The following is a 17253-nucleotide window of genomic DNA, read 5'->3' on the forward strand; positions in this document are numbered from 1 at the left end:
TATATAGCTTTTGTGCAACATTCTAACTTTTCAAGGGAGACAATTTCATATTTTAGCCCATTCCTCCCAGAATAAACATGTAATATAGTGATATGCTTGATATTAATAGGCCTTATTACCCATTCAGCCTTCATTTATATTTTAACTTACATTAAGCATCTCAAAACTTCAAGGATGTATTAAAAACATTAGTTGACCAGACATGTTCAGAAATATTTGCAGCCTAATTTATAACCTCTTTTTGATAAAATGAAAACAGCTAGTATATAAACTAATGTTATTGAAGCTGTATATAATTTTTGTTATATACTTACTTATTTTACCTTGATCTGCTTGCACAGTATGAAATCATAAAAGCAGTAAACATCACCACACCAACACTCATTATGATCATTTCTGACAGACCAAGGAGGTTTATTTTTCCAGTTACTTGATTTATGAACATTGCTCTCTTCTCATCATCCAGTGGCACCAGTCTGTAATCAAGTTAATAATTTTTAGTGTTATTTGGGTAGTTTAATGGAGCAAAATAGTCAAAACCCTCCACTTATGTATCAGTCTTTTTTCAAAACACTGCATACATTTTAGTCATCTTTATCTGTAAGACAAACCAATGGAAGTCGTTTTGCATGTCAAACAAGGTAATAAATGCCAAGGTGGAATATTTAGAGAGAGAAATATATTCCTCTTCCCTTTAAACATGTTATATAGCAGTTTTCAATACACTGGCTTCACTGATCAATACAATGGTCTTACAGAAATATTTTCCAGTTTTCCAAATGATGTTTCCTAGTGACAGAGAGAAATGGCAAATATCAACAGTTTCCTTCCTCTAAAGGCTTATGAAATGCGTTTCCTAATTCTGCGCCTAATCAGTTCCATGATTCACACTAAAAATATCTTGTCAGGTAATAGATAGACTGCCTATACCTACTCAGACCTGGTCTTTATAAACTTAGTTGGCTTTTATTAGCAGTTCAGAATTCACATTGAGTTATTTGGAGTTTCAATTTTGCCTGACTCTTTCCCATCACAGGCAGTATGACAAGAAATAGTGTTTAATAGATGCATTATGAAAATAATCTTAAATGATAGGAAGTACTTTGTCTTTCTAAAAGTACTGAAACCTAACATAATCCTGACATTTCTGTGTGTCTTGGTTCTCTCAAAATAATTAATTATATAATTAATAATATATGAACTTGTCCATATGGGTAATGGAAACTCATACAACTTCAAATACTATACATACTTATTCAATTTTCAAACGTCAAAAGCTTTTTCTATATACAAAAAAGTTTACTGTTTTTGGTGACTAATAGATTAAAAAATACTAACCTCATTAAGCCAAAGAGTAGGCATCATATAGTTCTGCTTAAGACCCCTTAATGCTCTGTTATATACATTGAGAATAATTATGAAAGTTTATACTAATACATTACACATATATAACAGAAATGTTAGTAATTACTAGTGTTAAATGAATGTTCAGAAATTAGTTGCTCTTGCAACTAAGATTTTTTTTCCCTGTAGTAAATCCTTTAAATTTTAATATTTAAATATGGATGTTTCTCAGACATCTTTCACCTATAAATCTTTCTAATACAGATTTCTAATTAGATTAACTTTTTCTAAGCATATATTTTCCCTTTCAACAAATTATTCCAGGAAACTAAAATATGAATTCTAGAAACTCTTGTCATGGAAATATTTAGACAGCTAGCAAAATGAGCAATGCCACCATATACTCATTCCAAAATGTGTGTAAATACCATTTCAATAGAAAATATATATAACTCTAAATTACAAATGAAAGTTACAAGCATTTAATAATTATTTAATGACATTAAACCAAAGAGAAGTTGACATTTTATATTCTTTCCCCTTCCTTTCATAGATATACTCATATTCTTACAAGAAAATACTAAAAATCATAATGAAGCTCGTTCAAGAGACTCACTCAATTTTTCTTGCTGGCTTAACCAGTATATTGATCTGCAGCTGTTTTTCAAATCATAAAGTAAATCCAGATATCGAAAAAGAGAACAAACTAAAATAATTTCCAACTTCCTTTAAAAAAAAGTCTTTTATAAATCCCAAATTTATTTTTACTGTTACGTAGAACCTAAGGTGAAACTGTACTACTTGAAACTTATGAAATTTATTAAATAATTAATTGAACATATTAAATATCACATACATAACTCTCCATAATTAAATTTTATGTGTATATGCCTGTGCATATACAGATCTATACGCATATGTGTATACATGCACACACACAGTTCCTTTTCCCAGCCTCGTGTCTAAGCTTTAGTTAGATTTGTGATATTTGTCTGAGCTGGTTTTGGAGGATGAACAACAACAACAACAATACTGATACCTAGAACTCATACAGTCAATTTAAATCCTGAGCTATGCATGTTCAACTATATATCAGCCATAACCTGTGTATCCTCAGTATAATTATAATACTACTTCTATCATTATTTAAACTGAAACATGCCTGCTAAAATTCTGGCATGTTGTTTAAATTTTGAAAAGGAGAATATTAAAATAAATTAAAAGGTGAAACTGTTACACTATAGGAAATTTAATAGATTTTTCCTGACGCTAAGTATAATAGATATTGCCTCAAATACACATATACCCATAAAATCTCTTTTAATCCTTTGTAATCTGGTGTCACTTCATATAAGCAATGCTTGCAGTTAAGTATAAAATGAGCATAAAATTGTAATTTATACCAAATTGTTTTAAGCCAATTAGAATTATTCCATCATTGCTTTCCCTGACCTGTGAACAATTAAAAAGGTCTATAAAATTCCACATGCTAAAAAACTAGAATAGAATTACTGTGACATTTCATAGGCAACAATAGGAAGAGATCAATGTAATTTTCATTGAGATAAAAATAAGTAATTTATCAAGATTGTGATGTAATAAATATTAATAAATGTGATTGAGAAAATGAAGATAATTTAATTTTTCCTTCATTTTTAGAAAACAATGTTAAACCAATCAGATCAATAATGTAGTTGCTTACAGGTTCAGCATCTAAGTACGTACTATGTTCTTCTTCATTTGGATTTAAGCCTTCAAAAGTTTCTGTAATTTCAGGACTTGCATGTAGAAAATGAGGAAGTGAAATGTACACAGGTTTTCCTGAAAACAAGTTTTAACTGACAATCATAATAAATCATTTTCTTCATTACACATACCTCTCAGAAAAGATTCCCTTGAAAATAAAGCTTTTTAAGTTAAAAAAGAAATGCAAATTTGGCTTTGAATACTAATTGGAGGGTCAGGGTAAGGGAAGATTATAACATCTAATCACTTTTGAACAAAAATAAAATTTAAACTTCTAGTAACCAGTCAATTGATGCCTGTTGTTCATCGCTTAGGTGTTTATTTTAAATATGTAAAGCTTAGCTGTTGAACACAAAGTTACAACCATATACCTTCATGTTTCAGGCAGTAATATGTCTATGGACTGAGAATTTATTCAAGAGGTTTTTCTCTCTTTAGTCACACTAACTCCAACATGAAATAGGTGAGCAAAATAAGATAGACTCCAAATTTCGTGTTTGAGTCAATTCTTCTTTCAGAGACATCCTGAAATATACTTATTTTTATTTACCATTTTCTAGGGTAGAAAAAGTTAGAAAAATGTCAGCTGGATAAGTTGCGATGCTCAAAGTACTCTGGGAACTATTTTCATTTTACCCTAAATCTAAAAAGATCACAGTGATTCTGCACAGCAAAGGAAACCATCAACAATGAAAAGGCTACCTATGGGATGGGAGAAAATATTTGCAAACCACATATCCCATTAGTGATTAACATCCAAAATATACAAGGGATTCACACAACTCAAAAAAATAAATAATCCAATTTAAAAATACATGAAGGACCTAAAGTTATATTATCCAAAGTAACACTGGGAAATATCAGTATGGTTTTACCTAACAGTAACTAAGTTTTGCAACACCAAAACAACTGGGAGCTTGAAAGTGGTACAAAAATCAGAAAAAAAATATCCTACCATCACCCTAACTTTCTGCCCTTATTGCATTCTCACTTTAAATTTCTAGTGGAAAGGAATCCCAGGTGAAGTTTACATTTTAAAGAATAATACAAATTATGCCATGGATAGTGACACTGAGAACTTGTCCTCACCTTCTTTGCATTTGCTAACATCTAGCACACCATATAAGGTATAGTTTTTGGAGGTAATTTTTTCTGTGCAGAAACAATGGTTGCCTGGATTTTGAAGTGGAGATGCAAAAGCCCTGGATGAAAAAATGAATCTATACAAAGGGATTCCTATCAGATCAATTTTGGCTTCAAACACAGCATAGAATGACCTAAACCAGATAAGAAAGAGCTTCATTCTGGGAAACTGAACTTCATTCTGGAGGTCCATTTTTTCCTATTTTTAAGTTTATATTATTGCTTTCACTTACAAAAATTAGATATAATCTTGTTAGAATTCATGCTTAAATCTTAGGGAAAAAAATCTTGGGAAATTTTAAGGCTTAGCAGAACTCTACTTGAGTATGAGCTATTCTTATCTTTGTTTTCAAAAGCTTCTGAGATTATTTTTTGCTTATGAACTACCAGAGAGTATTTATATTGAAGACGTTTCTCATAGTTAGTTTCCTCTATGGACTAAATATTTATATGACTCCCTCAAATCCTTTATTTGTGCCCAGTTTAAATGAAATAAACATAAAGTTTCAATCTTCCAAAGCTTAATCCTGGAGAGAAAGGCTGCTCACTTGCTGGGGTGCGTGTATGTGGGTGTTTATTGTATGTCTCCTACCCTCCATTGTTTACTACGTGTCCACCATAACCCCTAAGTTTGTTGTCTAAGCTGTGAGTCTGTTTCTGTTTTGTAAATAAGTTCATTTGTATCATTTCTTTTTTAGATTCTACATATAAGCAATATCACATGGTATTTGTCTTTATCTGACTTACTTCACTTAGTATAATAATCTCCAAGTCCGTCCATGTTGCTGCAAATGTCATTATTTCATACTTTCTAATGGCCGAGTAATATTCCACAGTATATATGTACCACATCTTCTTTATCCATTCATCTGTCCATGGACATTTAGGTTGCTTCCATGTCTTGGCTATTGTCAACAGCACTGCAATGAACATTGGGGTTCATGTATCCTTTTGAACCACGTTTTTCTCTGGATATATGCCCAGGAGTGGGATTGCTGGACCATATGGTGGCTTTATTTTTAGTTTCTTAAGGAACCACTGTACTGTTCTCCATTGTGGCTGTACCAGTTTACATTCTAACGAAGAGTGTAGGAAGGTTTCCTTTTCTCCACAACCTCCCCAGGCTTTATTTGTGGATTTTTGTGTGTGTGTGTGGTACGCGGGCCTCTCACTGTTGTGGCCTCTCCCGTTGCGGAGCACAGGCTCCGGATGCACAGGCTTAGCGGCCATGGCTCACGGGTCCAGCCGCTCCACGGCACGTGGGATTTTCCCAGACCTGGGCATGAACCCGTGTCCCCTGCATCGGCAGGCGGACTCTCAACCACTGCGCCACCAGAGAAGCCCTATTTGTGGATTTTTTGATGATGGCCATTCCTATCAGTGTGAGGTGATATCTCTTTATTTATTTATTTATTTTTTGTGGTATGCGGGCCTCCCACTGTTGTGGCCTCTCCCGTTGCGGAGCACCGGCTCTGGACGCTCAGGCCCAGCGGCCATGGCTCACGGGCCCAGCCGCTCCACGGCACGTGGGATCTTCCTGGACCGGGGCACAAACCTGCGTCCCCTGCATTGGCAGGCGGACTCTAAACCACTGCACCACCAGGGAAGCCCAGAGGTGATATCTCTTTGTAGTTTTGATTTGCATTTCTCTGATAATTGATGACGTTGAGCATCTTTTGATGTGCTTCTTGGCCATCTGTATGTCTTCTTTGGAGAAATGTCTATTTAGATCTTCTGCCCAATTTTTGATTGGGTTGTTTTTTTTTTTTTTGATATTGAGCTGCATGAGCTGTTGAAGATTTTAGACATTAATCCCTTGTTGGTTGCATTGTTTGCAAATATCTTCTCCCATTCTCTGAGTTGTCTTTTCATTTTGTTTATGGTTTACTTTGCTGTGCAAAAGCTTCTGAGTTCATTTAGGATTTATTTATTTTTCTTGTGATTTCCATTACTGTAGGAGATGGCTCAGAAAAAATTTTGCTGTAATTTACATCAGAGAGTGTTCTGCCTATGTTTTCCTCTGAGAGTTTCATAGTATATGGTCTTACATTTAGGTCTTTAATCCATTTTGAGTTTATTTTTGTCTATGGTGTTAAAGGATGCTCTAATTTCATTTTTTTAACATGTAGCTGTCCAGTTTTCCCAGCACTATTTATTGAAGATACTGTCTTTTCTCCATTATGCAGTCTTGCTTCCTTTGTTGTAGATTAATTGACCACAGGTGTGTGGGTTTATTTCTGGACTTTCTGGCCTGTTCCATTGATCTATATTTCTGTTTTTATGACTGTAGCTTTGTAGTATAGTCTGAAGTCAGGGAGCCTGATCCTCCGGCTTCGTTTTTCTTTCTCAAGATTGCTTTAGCTACTCAGGGTCTTTTGTGTCTCCATACACATTTTGAAATTTTTGTTCTAGTTCTGTGAAAAATGCCATTGGTAATTTGATAGGGATTGCATTGAATCTGTAGATTGCCTTATGTAGTATAGTCATTTTGACAATATTGGTTCTTTGAATACAAGAACATGGTATATCTTTCCTTCCGTTTGTGTCATCTTCACTTTCTTTCATCAGCATCTCATAGTTTCAGAGTATAGGTCTTTTGTCTCTTTTGGTAGGTTTATTCCTAGGTATTTTATTCTTTTTGATGAAGTGGTAAATGGCATTGTTTCCTTAGTTTCTCTTTCTGCTCTTTCCTTATTAGTGTATACAAATGCAAGAGATTTCTGTGTATTAATTTTGTATCTTGCAACTTTACCAGATTCATTATGAGCTCTAGTAATTTTCTGGTAGCATCTTTAGGATTTTTTATGTGTAGTGTCATGTCATCTGCAAAAAGTGACAGTTTTACTTCTTCTTTTCCAATTTAGATTCCTTTTATTTCTTTTTCTTCTCTGATTGCCATGACTAGGGCTTCCACAACTATGTTGAATAATAGTGGCAAGAGTGGACATCCTTGTCTTGTTCCTGATCTTAGAGGAAATGCATTCATCTTTTCACCATTGAGTATGATGTTAACTGTATTTTTGTCATATATAGCCTTTATTATGTTCAGATAGGTTGCCTCTATAGCCACTTCCTGGAGAGTTTTTTTATCATAAGTGGATGTTGAATTTTGTCAAAAGCTTTTTCTGCATCTGTTGAGATGATCATATGGTTTTTATTCTTCCATTTGTTAACATGGTGTATCACACAGATAGATTTGCAGATATTGAAAAATCCTTGCATCCCTGGGATAAATCCCACTTTAGCATGTGTGTTGTCCTTTTAATGTATTGTTGGATTTGGTTTGCTTGTATTTTGTTTAGGAATTTTGTATCTATGTTCATCAGTGATATTGGCCTGTAATTTTCTTTTTTTGTGGTGTCTTTGTCTGGTTTTAGTATCAGGGTGATGGTATCCTCATAGAATGAGTTTGGGAGTATTCCTTCCTCTGCAACTTTCTGAATAGTTTGAGAAGGAGAGGTGTTAACTCTTCTCTAAAAGTTTGATAGAATTCGCCTGTGAAGTCATCTGATCCTGGACTTTTGTTTCTTGGGAGTTTTTAATCACAGTTTCAATTTCAGTACTTGTGATTGATCTTTTCATATTTTCTATTTCTTTTTGATGCAGTCTTGGAAGACTTTACCCTTCTAAGAATTTGTCCATTTCTTCCAGATTGTCCAGCTAGTGACATATATTTGCTTGTAGTTGTCTCTTATAATTCTTTGTATTTCTGTGGTGTTTGTTGTAACTTCTCCCCTTTTTCACTTCTAATTTTATTGATTTGAGCCCTCTCCCTTTTTTTACTTTATGAGTCTGGCTAAAGGTTTATCAATTTTGTTTACCTTTTCAAAGAACCAACTTTTAGTTTTATTGATCTTTTCTATTGTTTTCTTCATTTGTATTTCATTTATTTCTGCTCTGATTTTTATGATTTCTTTCCTTCTACTAACTTCAGGTTTTGTTTATTCTTCTTTCTCCAATTGCTTAAGTGTAAGGTTAGGTTGTTTATTTGAGATTTTTCTTGTTTCCTGAGGTAAGATTGTATTGCTATAAACTTCCCTCTTAGAACTGCTTTTGCTGCTTCCCATAGCTTTTGGATTGTCAGGTTTTCATTTTCATTTGTCTCTAGATATTTTTTTATTTCCTCTTTGATTGCTTCAGTGATCCATTGGTTTAGTAGCATGTTGTTTAGCCTCAAACTGTTTTTTGTTTGTTTGTTTGTTTTTGTTTGTTTTTTTTTTTTTTGCGGTACGCGGGCCTCTCACTGTTGTGGCCTCTCCTGTTGCGGAGCACAGGCTCTGGACGCGCAGGCTCAGCGGCCATGGCTCATGGGTCCAGCCGCTCCGCGGCATGTGGGATCTTCCTGGACCGGGGCACAAACCCGTATCCCCTGCATCGGCAGGCGGACTCTCAACCACTGTGCCACCAGGGAAGCCCAAACTGTTTTTTTTTTTTTAGTTTTTTTTTTATTATAGTTGATTTCTAATCTCATAGCATTGTGGCTGGAAAAGATGCTTGATATGATATCAGTTTTCTTAAATTTACCGAGGCTCATTTTGTGGACCAATGTGTGATCAATCCTGGAAAATGTTCCATGTGCACTTGGAACAGTATATTCTGCTGCTTTGGGCTGGAATGCTCTCTAAATATCAATTAAGTCCATCTGGTCTAATTTGTATTTTAAAGCCTGTGTTTCCTTTGGTCTTCTTTCTGGATGATCTGTCCATTGATGAACATGGGGTATTAAAGTCCCCCACTATTATTGTGCTATTGTCAATTTCTCCTTTTATGGCTGTTAGTATTTGCCTTATATATTAGGATGCTCCTATTTTGGGTGCATATATATTTACAATTGTTATATCTTTTTGGATTGATCCCTTGGTGATTATGTAGTGTCCTTCCTTGTCTCTTGTAACAATCTTTAATCTCTATTTTGTCTGATATGAGTATTCCTACTCCAGCTTTCTTTTGATTTCCATTTGCATGGAATACCCTTTTCCATCCTCTCATTTTCAGTCTGTGTGTATCCCTAGGTCTGAAGTGGGTCTCTTGAGATAGCATATATATGGGTCTTGTTTTTGTATCCATTCAGCAAACCTGTGTCTTTTGGTTGGAGCATTTAATCCATTCACGTTTAAGGTAATTATTGATATGTATGTTCCTATGACCATTTTCTTCATTGTTTTTGGTTTGTTTTTGTAGGTCCTTTTCTTCTCTTGTGTTTCCCACTTAGAGAAGTTCCTTTAGCATTTGTTGCAAAGCTGGTCTGGTGATGCTGAATTCTCTTAGCTTTTGCTTGTCTGTAAAGCTTTGGATTTCTCTCTTGCATCTGAATGTGAGTCTTGCTGGGTAGAGTATTCTTGGTTGTAGGTTCTTCCCTTTTATCACTTTAAATATGTCATGCCACTCCTTTCTGGACTGCAGAGAAATCAACTGAGAAATCAGTTGAATGAGTTTCTTCTGAGAAATCAGCTGATAATCTTATGGGAGTTACCTTGTATGTTATGTGTTGTTTTCCCCTTGCTGTTTTTAAATATTTTTTCTTTGTCTTTAATTTTTGTCAATTTGATTACTATGTGTCTCAGCATGTTCCTCCTTGGGTTTATCCTGCCTGGGACTCTGTGCTCCCTGTACTTGGGTGACTGTTTCCTTTCCCATGTTAGGGAAGTTTCCAGCTATTATCTCTTCCAGTAATTTTTTGGGTCCTTTCTCTCTCTCTTCTTCTGAGACCACTATAATGTGAATGTTGGTGTGTTTAATGTTGTCCCAGAGGTCTCTTAGACTGTCTTCATTTCTTTTCATTCTTTTTTCTTTATTCTATTCTGCCACAGTGATTTCCACCATTCCATCTTTCAGCTCACTTATCCGTTCTTCTCCCTCAGTTACTCTGCTATTCATTCCTTCTAGTGTATTTTTCATTTCAGTTACTGTATTCTTCATCTCTATTTGTTTGTTCTTCAGTTCTTCTAGTTCTTTGTTAAACATTTCTTGCATCTTGATTCGTGCCTCCATTCTTTTTCTTAGATATTGGATCATGTGCACCGTCACTACTCTGAATTCTTTTTTGGGTAGATTGCCTATCTCTGTTTCACTTAGTTGTTCTTCTGGGGTTTTATCTTGTCCCTTCATCTGGGACATACTTCTCTGCCATTTCATTTGTCTAATTTGCTGTGATTGCAATTTCCATTCTGCAGGATGCAGGATTGTAGTTCTTGCTTCTGCTCTCTGCCCCTTGGTGTATGAGGCTGTCTAAGCTGCTTATGCAGGCTTCCTGGTGGAAGGGTCTTGTTCCTGACCACTGGTGGGTTGAGCTGGGTTTTGTCCCTCTGGTGGGCAGGGCCATGCTCATGAAGATGTTAAGCAGCCTGTCTGCTGATGGGTGTGGCTGTGTTCTTGCCTTCTTCATTGTTTTGCTTGAGGCGTCCCAGCACTGGGGCTTACAGTCTGTTGGGTCAAGTTAGTCCTTGGGGAGGAAATGGCAGCCTCCAGGAGGGTTCATGCCAATAAGTACTCACCAGAATTGCCATTGCCAATGTCTTTGTTTCCACCATGAGCCACAGCTGCCCCCCACCTCAGCAGGAGGCCCTCCAATCCTGACAGGTAGGTCTGGCCCAGAGTCATATGATGTCACTGCTTTTTTCTGTGGGTCCTGGTGTGCCTGGGACCTTGTGTGTGCCCTCCAAGAGTGGAGCTTCTGTTTCCCCCTGTCCTGTGGAATTCCTGCAGTCAAACACTGTGGCCCTTCAAAGCCAGATTCTCTGGGGGCTCCTCCTCCCTTTGCCAGACCCCCAGGCTGGGAAGCCTGGTGTGGGGCTCGGGACTTTCAATCCTGAGGGAGAACTTCTCTGGTATTATTATTTTCCAGTTTGTGGGTTGCCCACCTGACAGGTATGGGATTCAGTTTTATAGCAATTGTGCCCCTCCTACTGTCTTGTTGTGGCTTCTTCTTTGTCGGTGGATGTAGGGTATCCTTTTTGGAAGTTTCTAGTGTTTTTTTTTTTGTTTGTTTTTTGTTTTGGTTGATGGTTGTTCAGCAGTTAGTTGTGATTTGGGTGTCTTTGAAAGAAGGGGTGAGCTTACGTCCTTCTATCCTGCAATCTTACCAGCCAATCAATCCAGAAATTTGTATACATGTAATTTTTAAATCCTCCAGTAGCCACATTTAAAACTGATAAAAATATCAGTTATATTTTATTTAACCCAGTATATCCAAAGTAATATCATTTTAGTGTATAATCAATATAAAAATTAACAAAATCTAAAGATCCAGTGTGTACTTTATACTTATAGCACATTTCTGTTTGTATCAGTCACATTTCAGGTGCTTAATAGTGAGAGGTTACTAGCTGCTACCATATTCAACAAGTCTGTATACTATACATATTCAATGGTATTCAATTTTGTATTAAATTTCCCCACTCCTTAAAAATAAATGAAAGTTTTAAAAACAACAATGGCAAAATCACATGTTGGTAAAACTGTGATTGTGTTTTTCTACCCAATCAGTAGAGTGGCAGTTTCCTTACCTTGAGCTTCCTTTACAAATTCTTTTGGTAAATGTTGTTCTTACTTTCAACTGTGATACATTCACCTAACCTTATGGCTGATCAATGTTTTATAAATCATTTATTGAAGTTCTCTCACTAAACAGAATTTCATGCAAATAGTTTGAAAATGTATACATCAAAATAAAAAGGGCATTTGTTGATTTTATTGAACCTCTACAATTGTTAAGATCCATGGCACACACTGGATATAAGAAGAAATAACTAGATAATTCCTCCATTTACTCCACAAATGAATATCAGTAAAATGAGCCACCACTGAATGTGTTTGTTCAAAACAGTAAGACCCATCCTTTAGTTATGAATACCACACTCTTTTTCTTGTAACTGCACCTTGGAAACTTCTTACATTTCACTTATACTCTTGTGTTAAGTGAGATATAACAGAATATCACAGTGAGCTTGATCCTGACATTGATATAATGGGATACTGTAGGTTAACTTAAACTTCCCAGATAGGTCCCTAAATGGGCACTGTCTACAACTGCCTTCCCAACACCTTAGCCATTAAAGGAAAATAATATATCAAAAAGCCTTAAAAATCATCTGAAGTATCATTGAAGATTATGTCATAATGATACCATAAAGTACCATGGGTCATGACCCTAAGATAGTGGATACTAGCAGGACTCTTTTTTTTAAAATACATTCAAATGTAAATCAATAATTTCATTTTATGTCTCTTTTAGCTTATTAAAGAAGGTATAGGAAGTACTTCTAAATCGTGATAAAAATGTTGGAATTTTTCCATTTTATCAGTCTATTTTCCTAGTGCCATAACCAACAGTCTCTCTCACACAGATTCTGTCTGAGTCCCTGGCCTGTCCAAACTACCCCCACTCCTTGTTTGTTTTACTTCTATTTTCCTCTTAGATACTTTTAACTTCATGCCTGATGCTCATGTATTTATATTATGGTCATTAATGAATCCTCCAATTCCTGTTTTAAAACTTCACTACTTCTTAGTTTTGGACAAAGTTGTTTTTTTTTTTTTTTGCGGTACGTGGGCCTCTCACTGTTGTGGCCTCTCCCGTTGTGGAGCACAGGCTCCAGACACGCAGGTTCAGTGGCCATGGCTCATGGGCCCAGCTGCTCCGCGGCATGTGGGATCTTCCCGGACCAGGGCATGAACCCATGTCCCCCGCATCGGCAGGCGGACTCTCAACCACTGCACCACCAGGGAAGCCCTGGACAAAGTTTTTAAATACATTTTTTAAACTCATAAAGAATACTATTTAACAGAAGCACAGTATATTTTTCTCTGTATCGAAGGATTGAAGTTTATTCTTAGGAAATTACTAAAGTTAGTGGTATTGGGACACCTGACAGTTTATTCACAGAAATGCATCACTTGGAAAGGAATCTCTTCACCCATCCCCATGGCTCAAAGCTCTACAAACCAAGCTCAACAGTGGTTTTGCTGGTTTTTTTTTTCCTAGAAGAGTGTTAACAAAATTAAACATGCAAAACTCAGCAATACCTTTATGAAAATGAACATTCCCCGTGTTTCCTTTTTATTCCCTACCTTTTACATAACTTTGTTTTAACATTTTTCATCTTCGTTATATATTTTCCTATAAAGTATTGCCTCACCAGCTTTGTAAACATTATGCTCTGCTTCTGTTGATATTTCTTAGTAGCTGAAAGCTCACCTCTGATTTTAATTACCTCATTTTGATTCCCCTTGCTTTTTATACCTTAATTCTTAAGCTAATAGGCATATGTGTACTTTGCTTTTCTTCAAGGAGAATAATAAATTGGATCTAACTATACTTTAAATCTAAGTTCATAGCACCTTCTTTCTTCCCAACTCTAATTCGGAATGTTCATTTGTGCATACATTTTTCATGGTTAGTACATTGGTTAGTACATATGTAACCTTGTTTTTGTTGCCTCTGTTGTTCTTTTCTCTGTAATTCTGATCATCTTATTCAAAATAGATGGCTCTACTTGAAAGTTCACTGATTCTACTTTATACTGAAACCTCCCCTTGGATGTGTTTTACCTTTTGTAATTATATTGATTTTTAAATTCTTTCCATTATAAATTATTATCTATACAGTATATACAAAACATGTGAACAGTAACTACTACTCTAAGTTTTTCTAACCCCTTACTTCTGCGGCCAGGAAGGCAGTTAATTAAGTAAAGTTTTTACAAAGCAAACATTTCCCTAGGAATGCAGTAAAGGTTTATCCTCAGTGGTTAATCTTGAGAAATTCAGTCACATTAGACAGACATTTACTAAGCCTGTATAAGAACAGAGATTCTGAATTATGTTGTAGAGATATAAAGACAGGTAAATGCATACCCCTCCAGAACATTGTAGGTACGATGGTGGGTTTATGGGAGAAAGGAGGTGATTTCACTGTGATTATTACAACAAAACAAATGCCCTTACCTGTACCATTAATCATGTCACTATCGCTTGCCCACTAAGAGACAAGCCTTAGGAATAAAAAAAGGAAATGAACATTGTTATTCCAAGAACATCAACTCACATAACTTTGTCTATTATGATTCAGTACTTCTGCTAAAATAATAAATATTGATTAGACTAGATGTGACAAATGCTAAGTTTAAGAAATATTCTAAATCATTTGGTCTATGTTTTGTTTGAAGTTTTCATCTTGTTGAGATAAATGAAGTGCCTGTTACCATTAAGCGGCCAGATTAAAAAATAAAAACTGCCAAATGTTGTTAGTTAGGAACAATTTGGAGCAGCCAGAGTTCTTCAAAAAAATTTTGAGAAATATTTATCAGAAATTTAGATCTCTCCTTAGGGTTAAGTTTTTTTTGTTGTTGCAATGGGAGAAGTGGATTGTATCATAGTATGTTGAGTGTTCAACTGAATAGGAGGAAAATATTTAGTGGATAACTGATGCAAACTCAGTATGAGGGAGAAGAGGGCAGTGTGGAGGAGGACAGAAAGAAGCAGATGTTTGATCAACAGCGATTGGAAACATGCAGATAATCAATTTATACTTTTCCCCTCTTTTAACTCTTTCATGAACTGACATTAGAGTAGGGCAAAGTTTATTAATTTATACTCTGGTATCTACTTAAGATGTTTGTATTGTTTCCTGGTATATATACATATAACAGTAGAGATAGTTTGCCACTTTTTGATGATGGAAAACAGGTTTTTCAAACTCCTAACATACCATCCAGTAAGATGTCAAGGCAAGCTGTTGCTTCTTTTTTAAACAGAATAAGCTATTAATCATGTTCAGTCTTGCCGTGGTCAGTTAAATTAATCTTATCACAATCTTAAACTCATATGAAATTCTTACTCCTATTAGGAGCATATAGTAACTCTCCTCAAAACCTCTCTGTAATATTGAAATGGAAGAAATGTTCACTTTCCTCAGTATACAAACACTATGTGATATCCCCTAAAATGAGCATTTAGAAGTGTTTGTTTTCCTCCATTAAACTTTTCTATAAAAAATGTGATTATGGACTCTATAGAAGAAAAAGGATTACATGAGTGAGTATTTAACTGTTTTATGCAAATTTTAGATAGGAACTCAGTGTGAGGTAATGGTTACTTAATTATTAAAAAGATTTCATCTCTTGATTTTGATTACTTTATTTTTCGTCAGGAAATCACTGATGTAAAACTCTTTTTAGCTTTGAGGAGAAAAGGCTTTTTCCTTGATATTTATTGAGATTCTTCCTATTTTAGACATATGAATTAGGTGTCTCCAGATAAACAGTCAGGAGCTAGGGAAAAGTAGGAAATCATGGCTATATGAACGTATCTCATTCTACTGCTACTTCACAGGAGGCGTGCTCTTTATCAAGTTTAATATGTCAGTGTTAGAGCAGGAAATAGTAATTCCATTTTCATATTGATAAAGTTTTAAAAAGCTGACTTATCAATATATAAAATTATTTCAAGAAAATTTTGAAGGGGAAAGTCATGAAAGCATTGGCATGGATTCATTTAGCTTCCATCTTTATAGACATATTTAGTCATGTCCCTGGAATGAACAATTTTTATACTTCATGCTCAGAAAAGAAATAAAACAACAGTAAGATATATTTTCCTACCTGTTGGATGATAAGTTGACATATTGACTTTCTTCCTTTTCATTTGCAGTTATGTACTTGTATGAGTGCACAATAACGCTAGTTATGCAGCAGAGATGGAAGTAGTCCCTTTAGATTTCTTTATGTAAGAGACCCTGTGTATAAAGGTCAACCCTCAAGTGGGGCTGATACTCAGCACCTATGCACTAGTAGGACCAGTCGTCACAACTAAAGGGTTAACACCTGGCAGAATGGGAGTTTCTAGGACTGAGATACAGGCAGGTCTGTTCCATAGGTTGGTGCCTGTGCCTTACCAGTTGTTAAATAAGTTTTTTGCCTGCTTTAGACTATCCTAGTGACACACACACACTTCGTGTGAATACTTACTTTATGCCTTTAAATGTGTCAATTATGGCAATATTGCTTATGTAGTATTTTCCATTGAAAACTTTATAAACTCCATCTGAAGTATTGTGGTCTGAAAAGATGCATATAAGAAAAAATTACTTCTAGAAAAAGCCATATTTTCCAAGTTATAAAATATGTAATTAACTCACTTTTGCATTTCTCAAACACTGGTCGTTCATAATTATTTTATGTGATTTGAAATATATATGCAATAAAGTTTTTAAGTTATTGGTCTTTCACATTTTAAAAAGACAGAATGTAAAAGGTGCCTAGAAATAACTGTAGATGCTGAGACAAAGGTAGAAAACAAATATCAGAATCTGGCGTGATCGAACTCCAGCACTCTCTGTCATAATTAAGCCAGAAAGGCCATTGTGATCACTACTCCTATTATATTGAGGTGAGGGGATAGTGAACAAAACCTATGAGAACAATGACAGATTTCTAGAAGCTTTCTCAATGTTATGATCTCTAATAAGTGGTTACTAAAGATTAGGTACATAGAATTAAAAACAGAATTAGCCAAGGAAATAAGAGTATTTGAGTTAAATAATAGTAACTGAATTCATTATTCCTCAAGGCTTTCTATACTTATATTTAATTGATATATAAGCTTGCAATCCTAAAAACCATCTAAAATAGAATAACAGCAATGAATTAGAAAATATAACAAATATCTCATATAGTGACAAGTGAAATCATACTCAATTTTTCAGTTCAATAGTCATCTTGTTCTATTCGTAACTCAAAATGTTAAGCTATAACTAAATACATCACCAAGTTCACATTTTTTAATCTCCTAACTGCCATTTCATGACATTTGTAGATTACTAGGAGTTCATATCTACTAATTTTATGAACATATGACATTGCTGAGTTACCATTCTGGTGTAAATTTTGGGTAACTTTTAAGTTTATATTAAAACAAATTTGTAAGAGGTGTAGAGAAGGAGGAATGATATGATAAATACATTTAACACAAAAATATGGCATTAAGCTTGATTACTTATAGATAGGAAATCAAAGCCAAAAC

At 35.1% G+C, this 17253-nt stretch overlaps 1 protein-coding gene across 1 annotated transcript in view; it reads right to left on the minus strand.

Moving 5' to 3' along the window:
• Positions 1–319: 319 nt before the first annotated feature.
• LOC132496453 (platelet glycoprotein 4-like) overlaps positions 320–17253 on the minus strand; it is a 32534-nt gene continuing 15600 nt past the window's right edge. The window contains 6 exon segments of the mRNA XM_060108837.1: positions 320–468; positions 1332–1393; positions 1961–2030; positions 3043–3165; positions 4180–4367; positions 16200–16290. Of these exon segments, the coding sequence (XP_059964820.1) occupies positions 320–468; positions 1332–1393; positions 1961–2030; positions 3043–3165; positions 4180–4367; positions 16200–16290 (683 nt within the window).

This window comes from Mesoplodon densirostris, chromosome 9 (assembly GCF_025265405.1).
Source record: "Mesoplodon densirostris isolate mMesDen1 chromosome 9, mMesDen1 primary haplotype, whole genome shotgun sequence".
In the NCBI taxonomy this organism is placed as follows: Eukaryota; Metazoa; Chordata; class Mammalia; order Artiodactyla; family Ziphiidae; genus Mesoplodon; species Mesoplodon densirostris.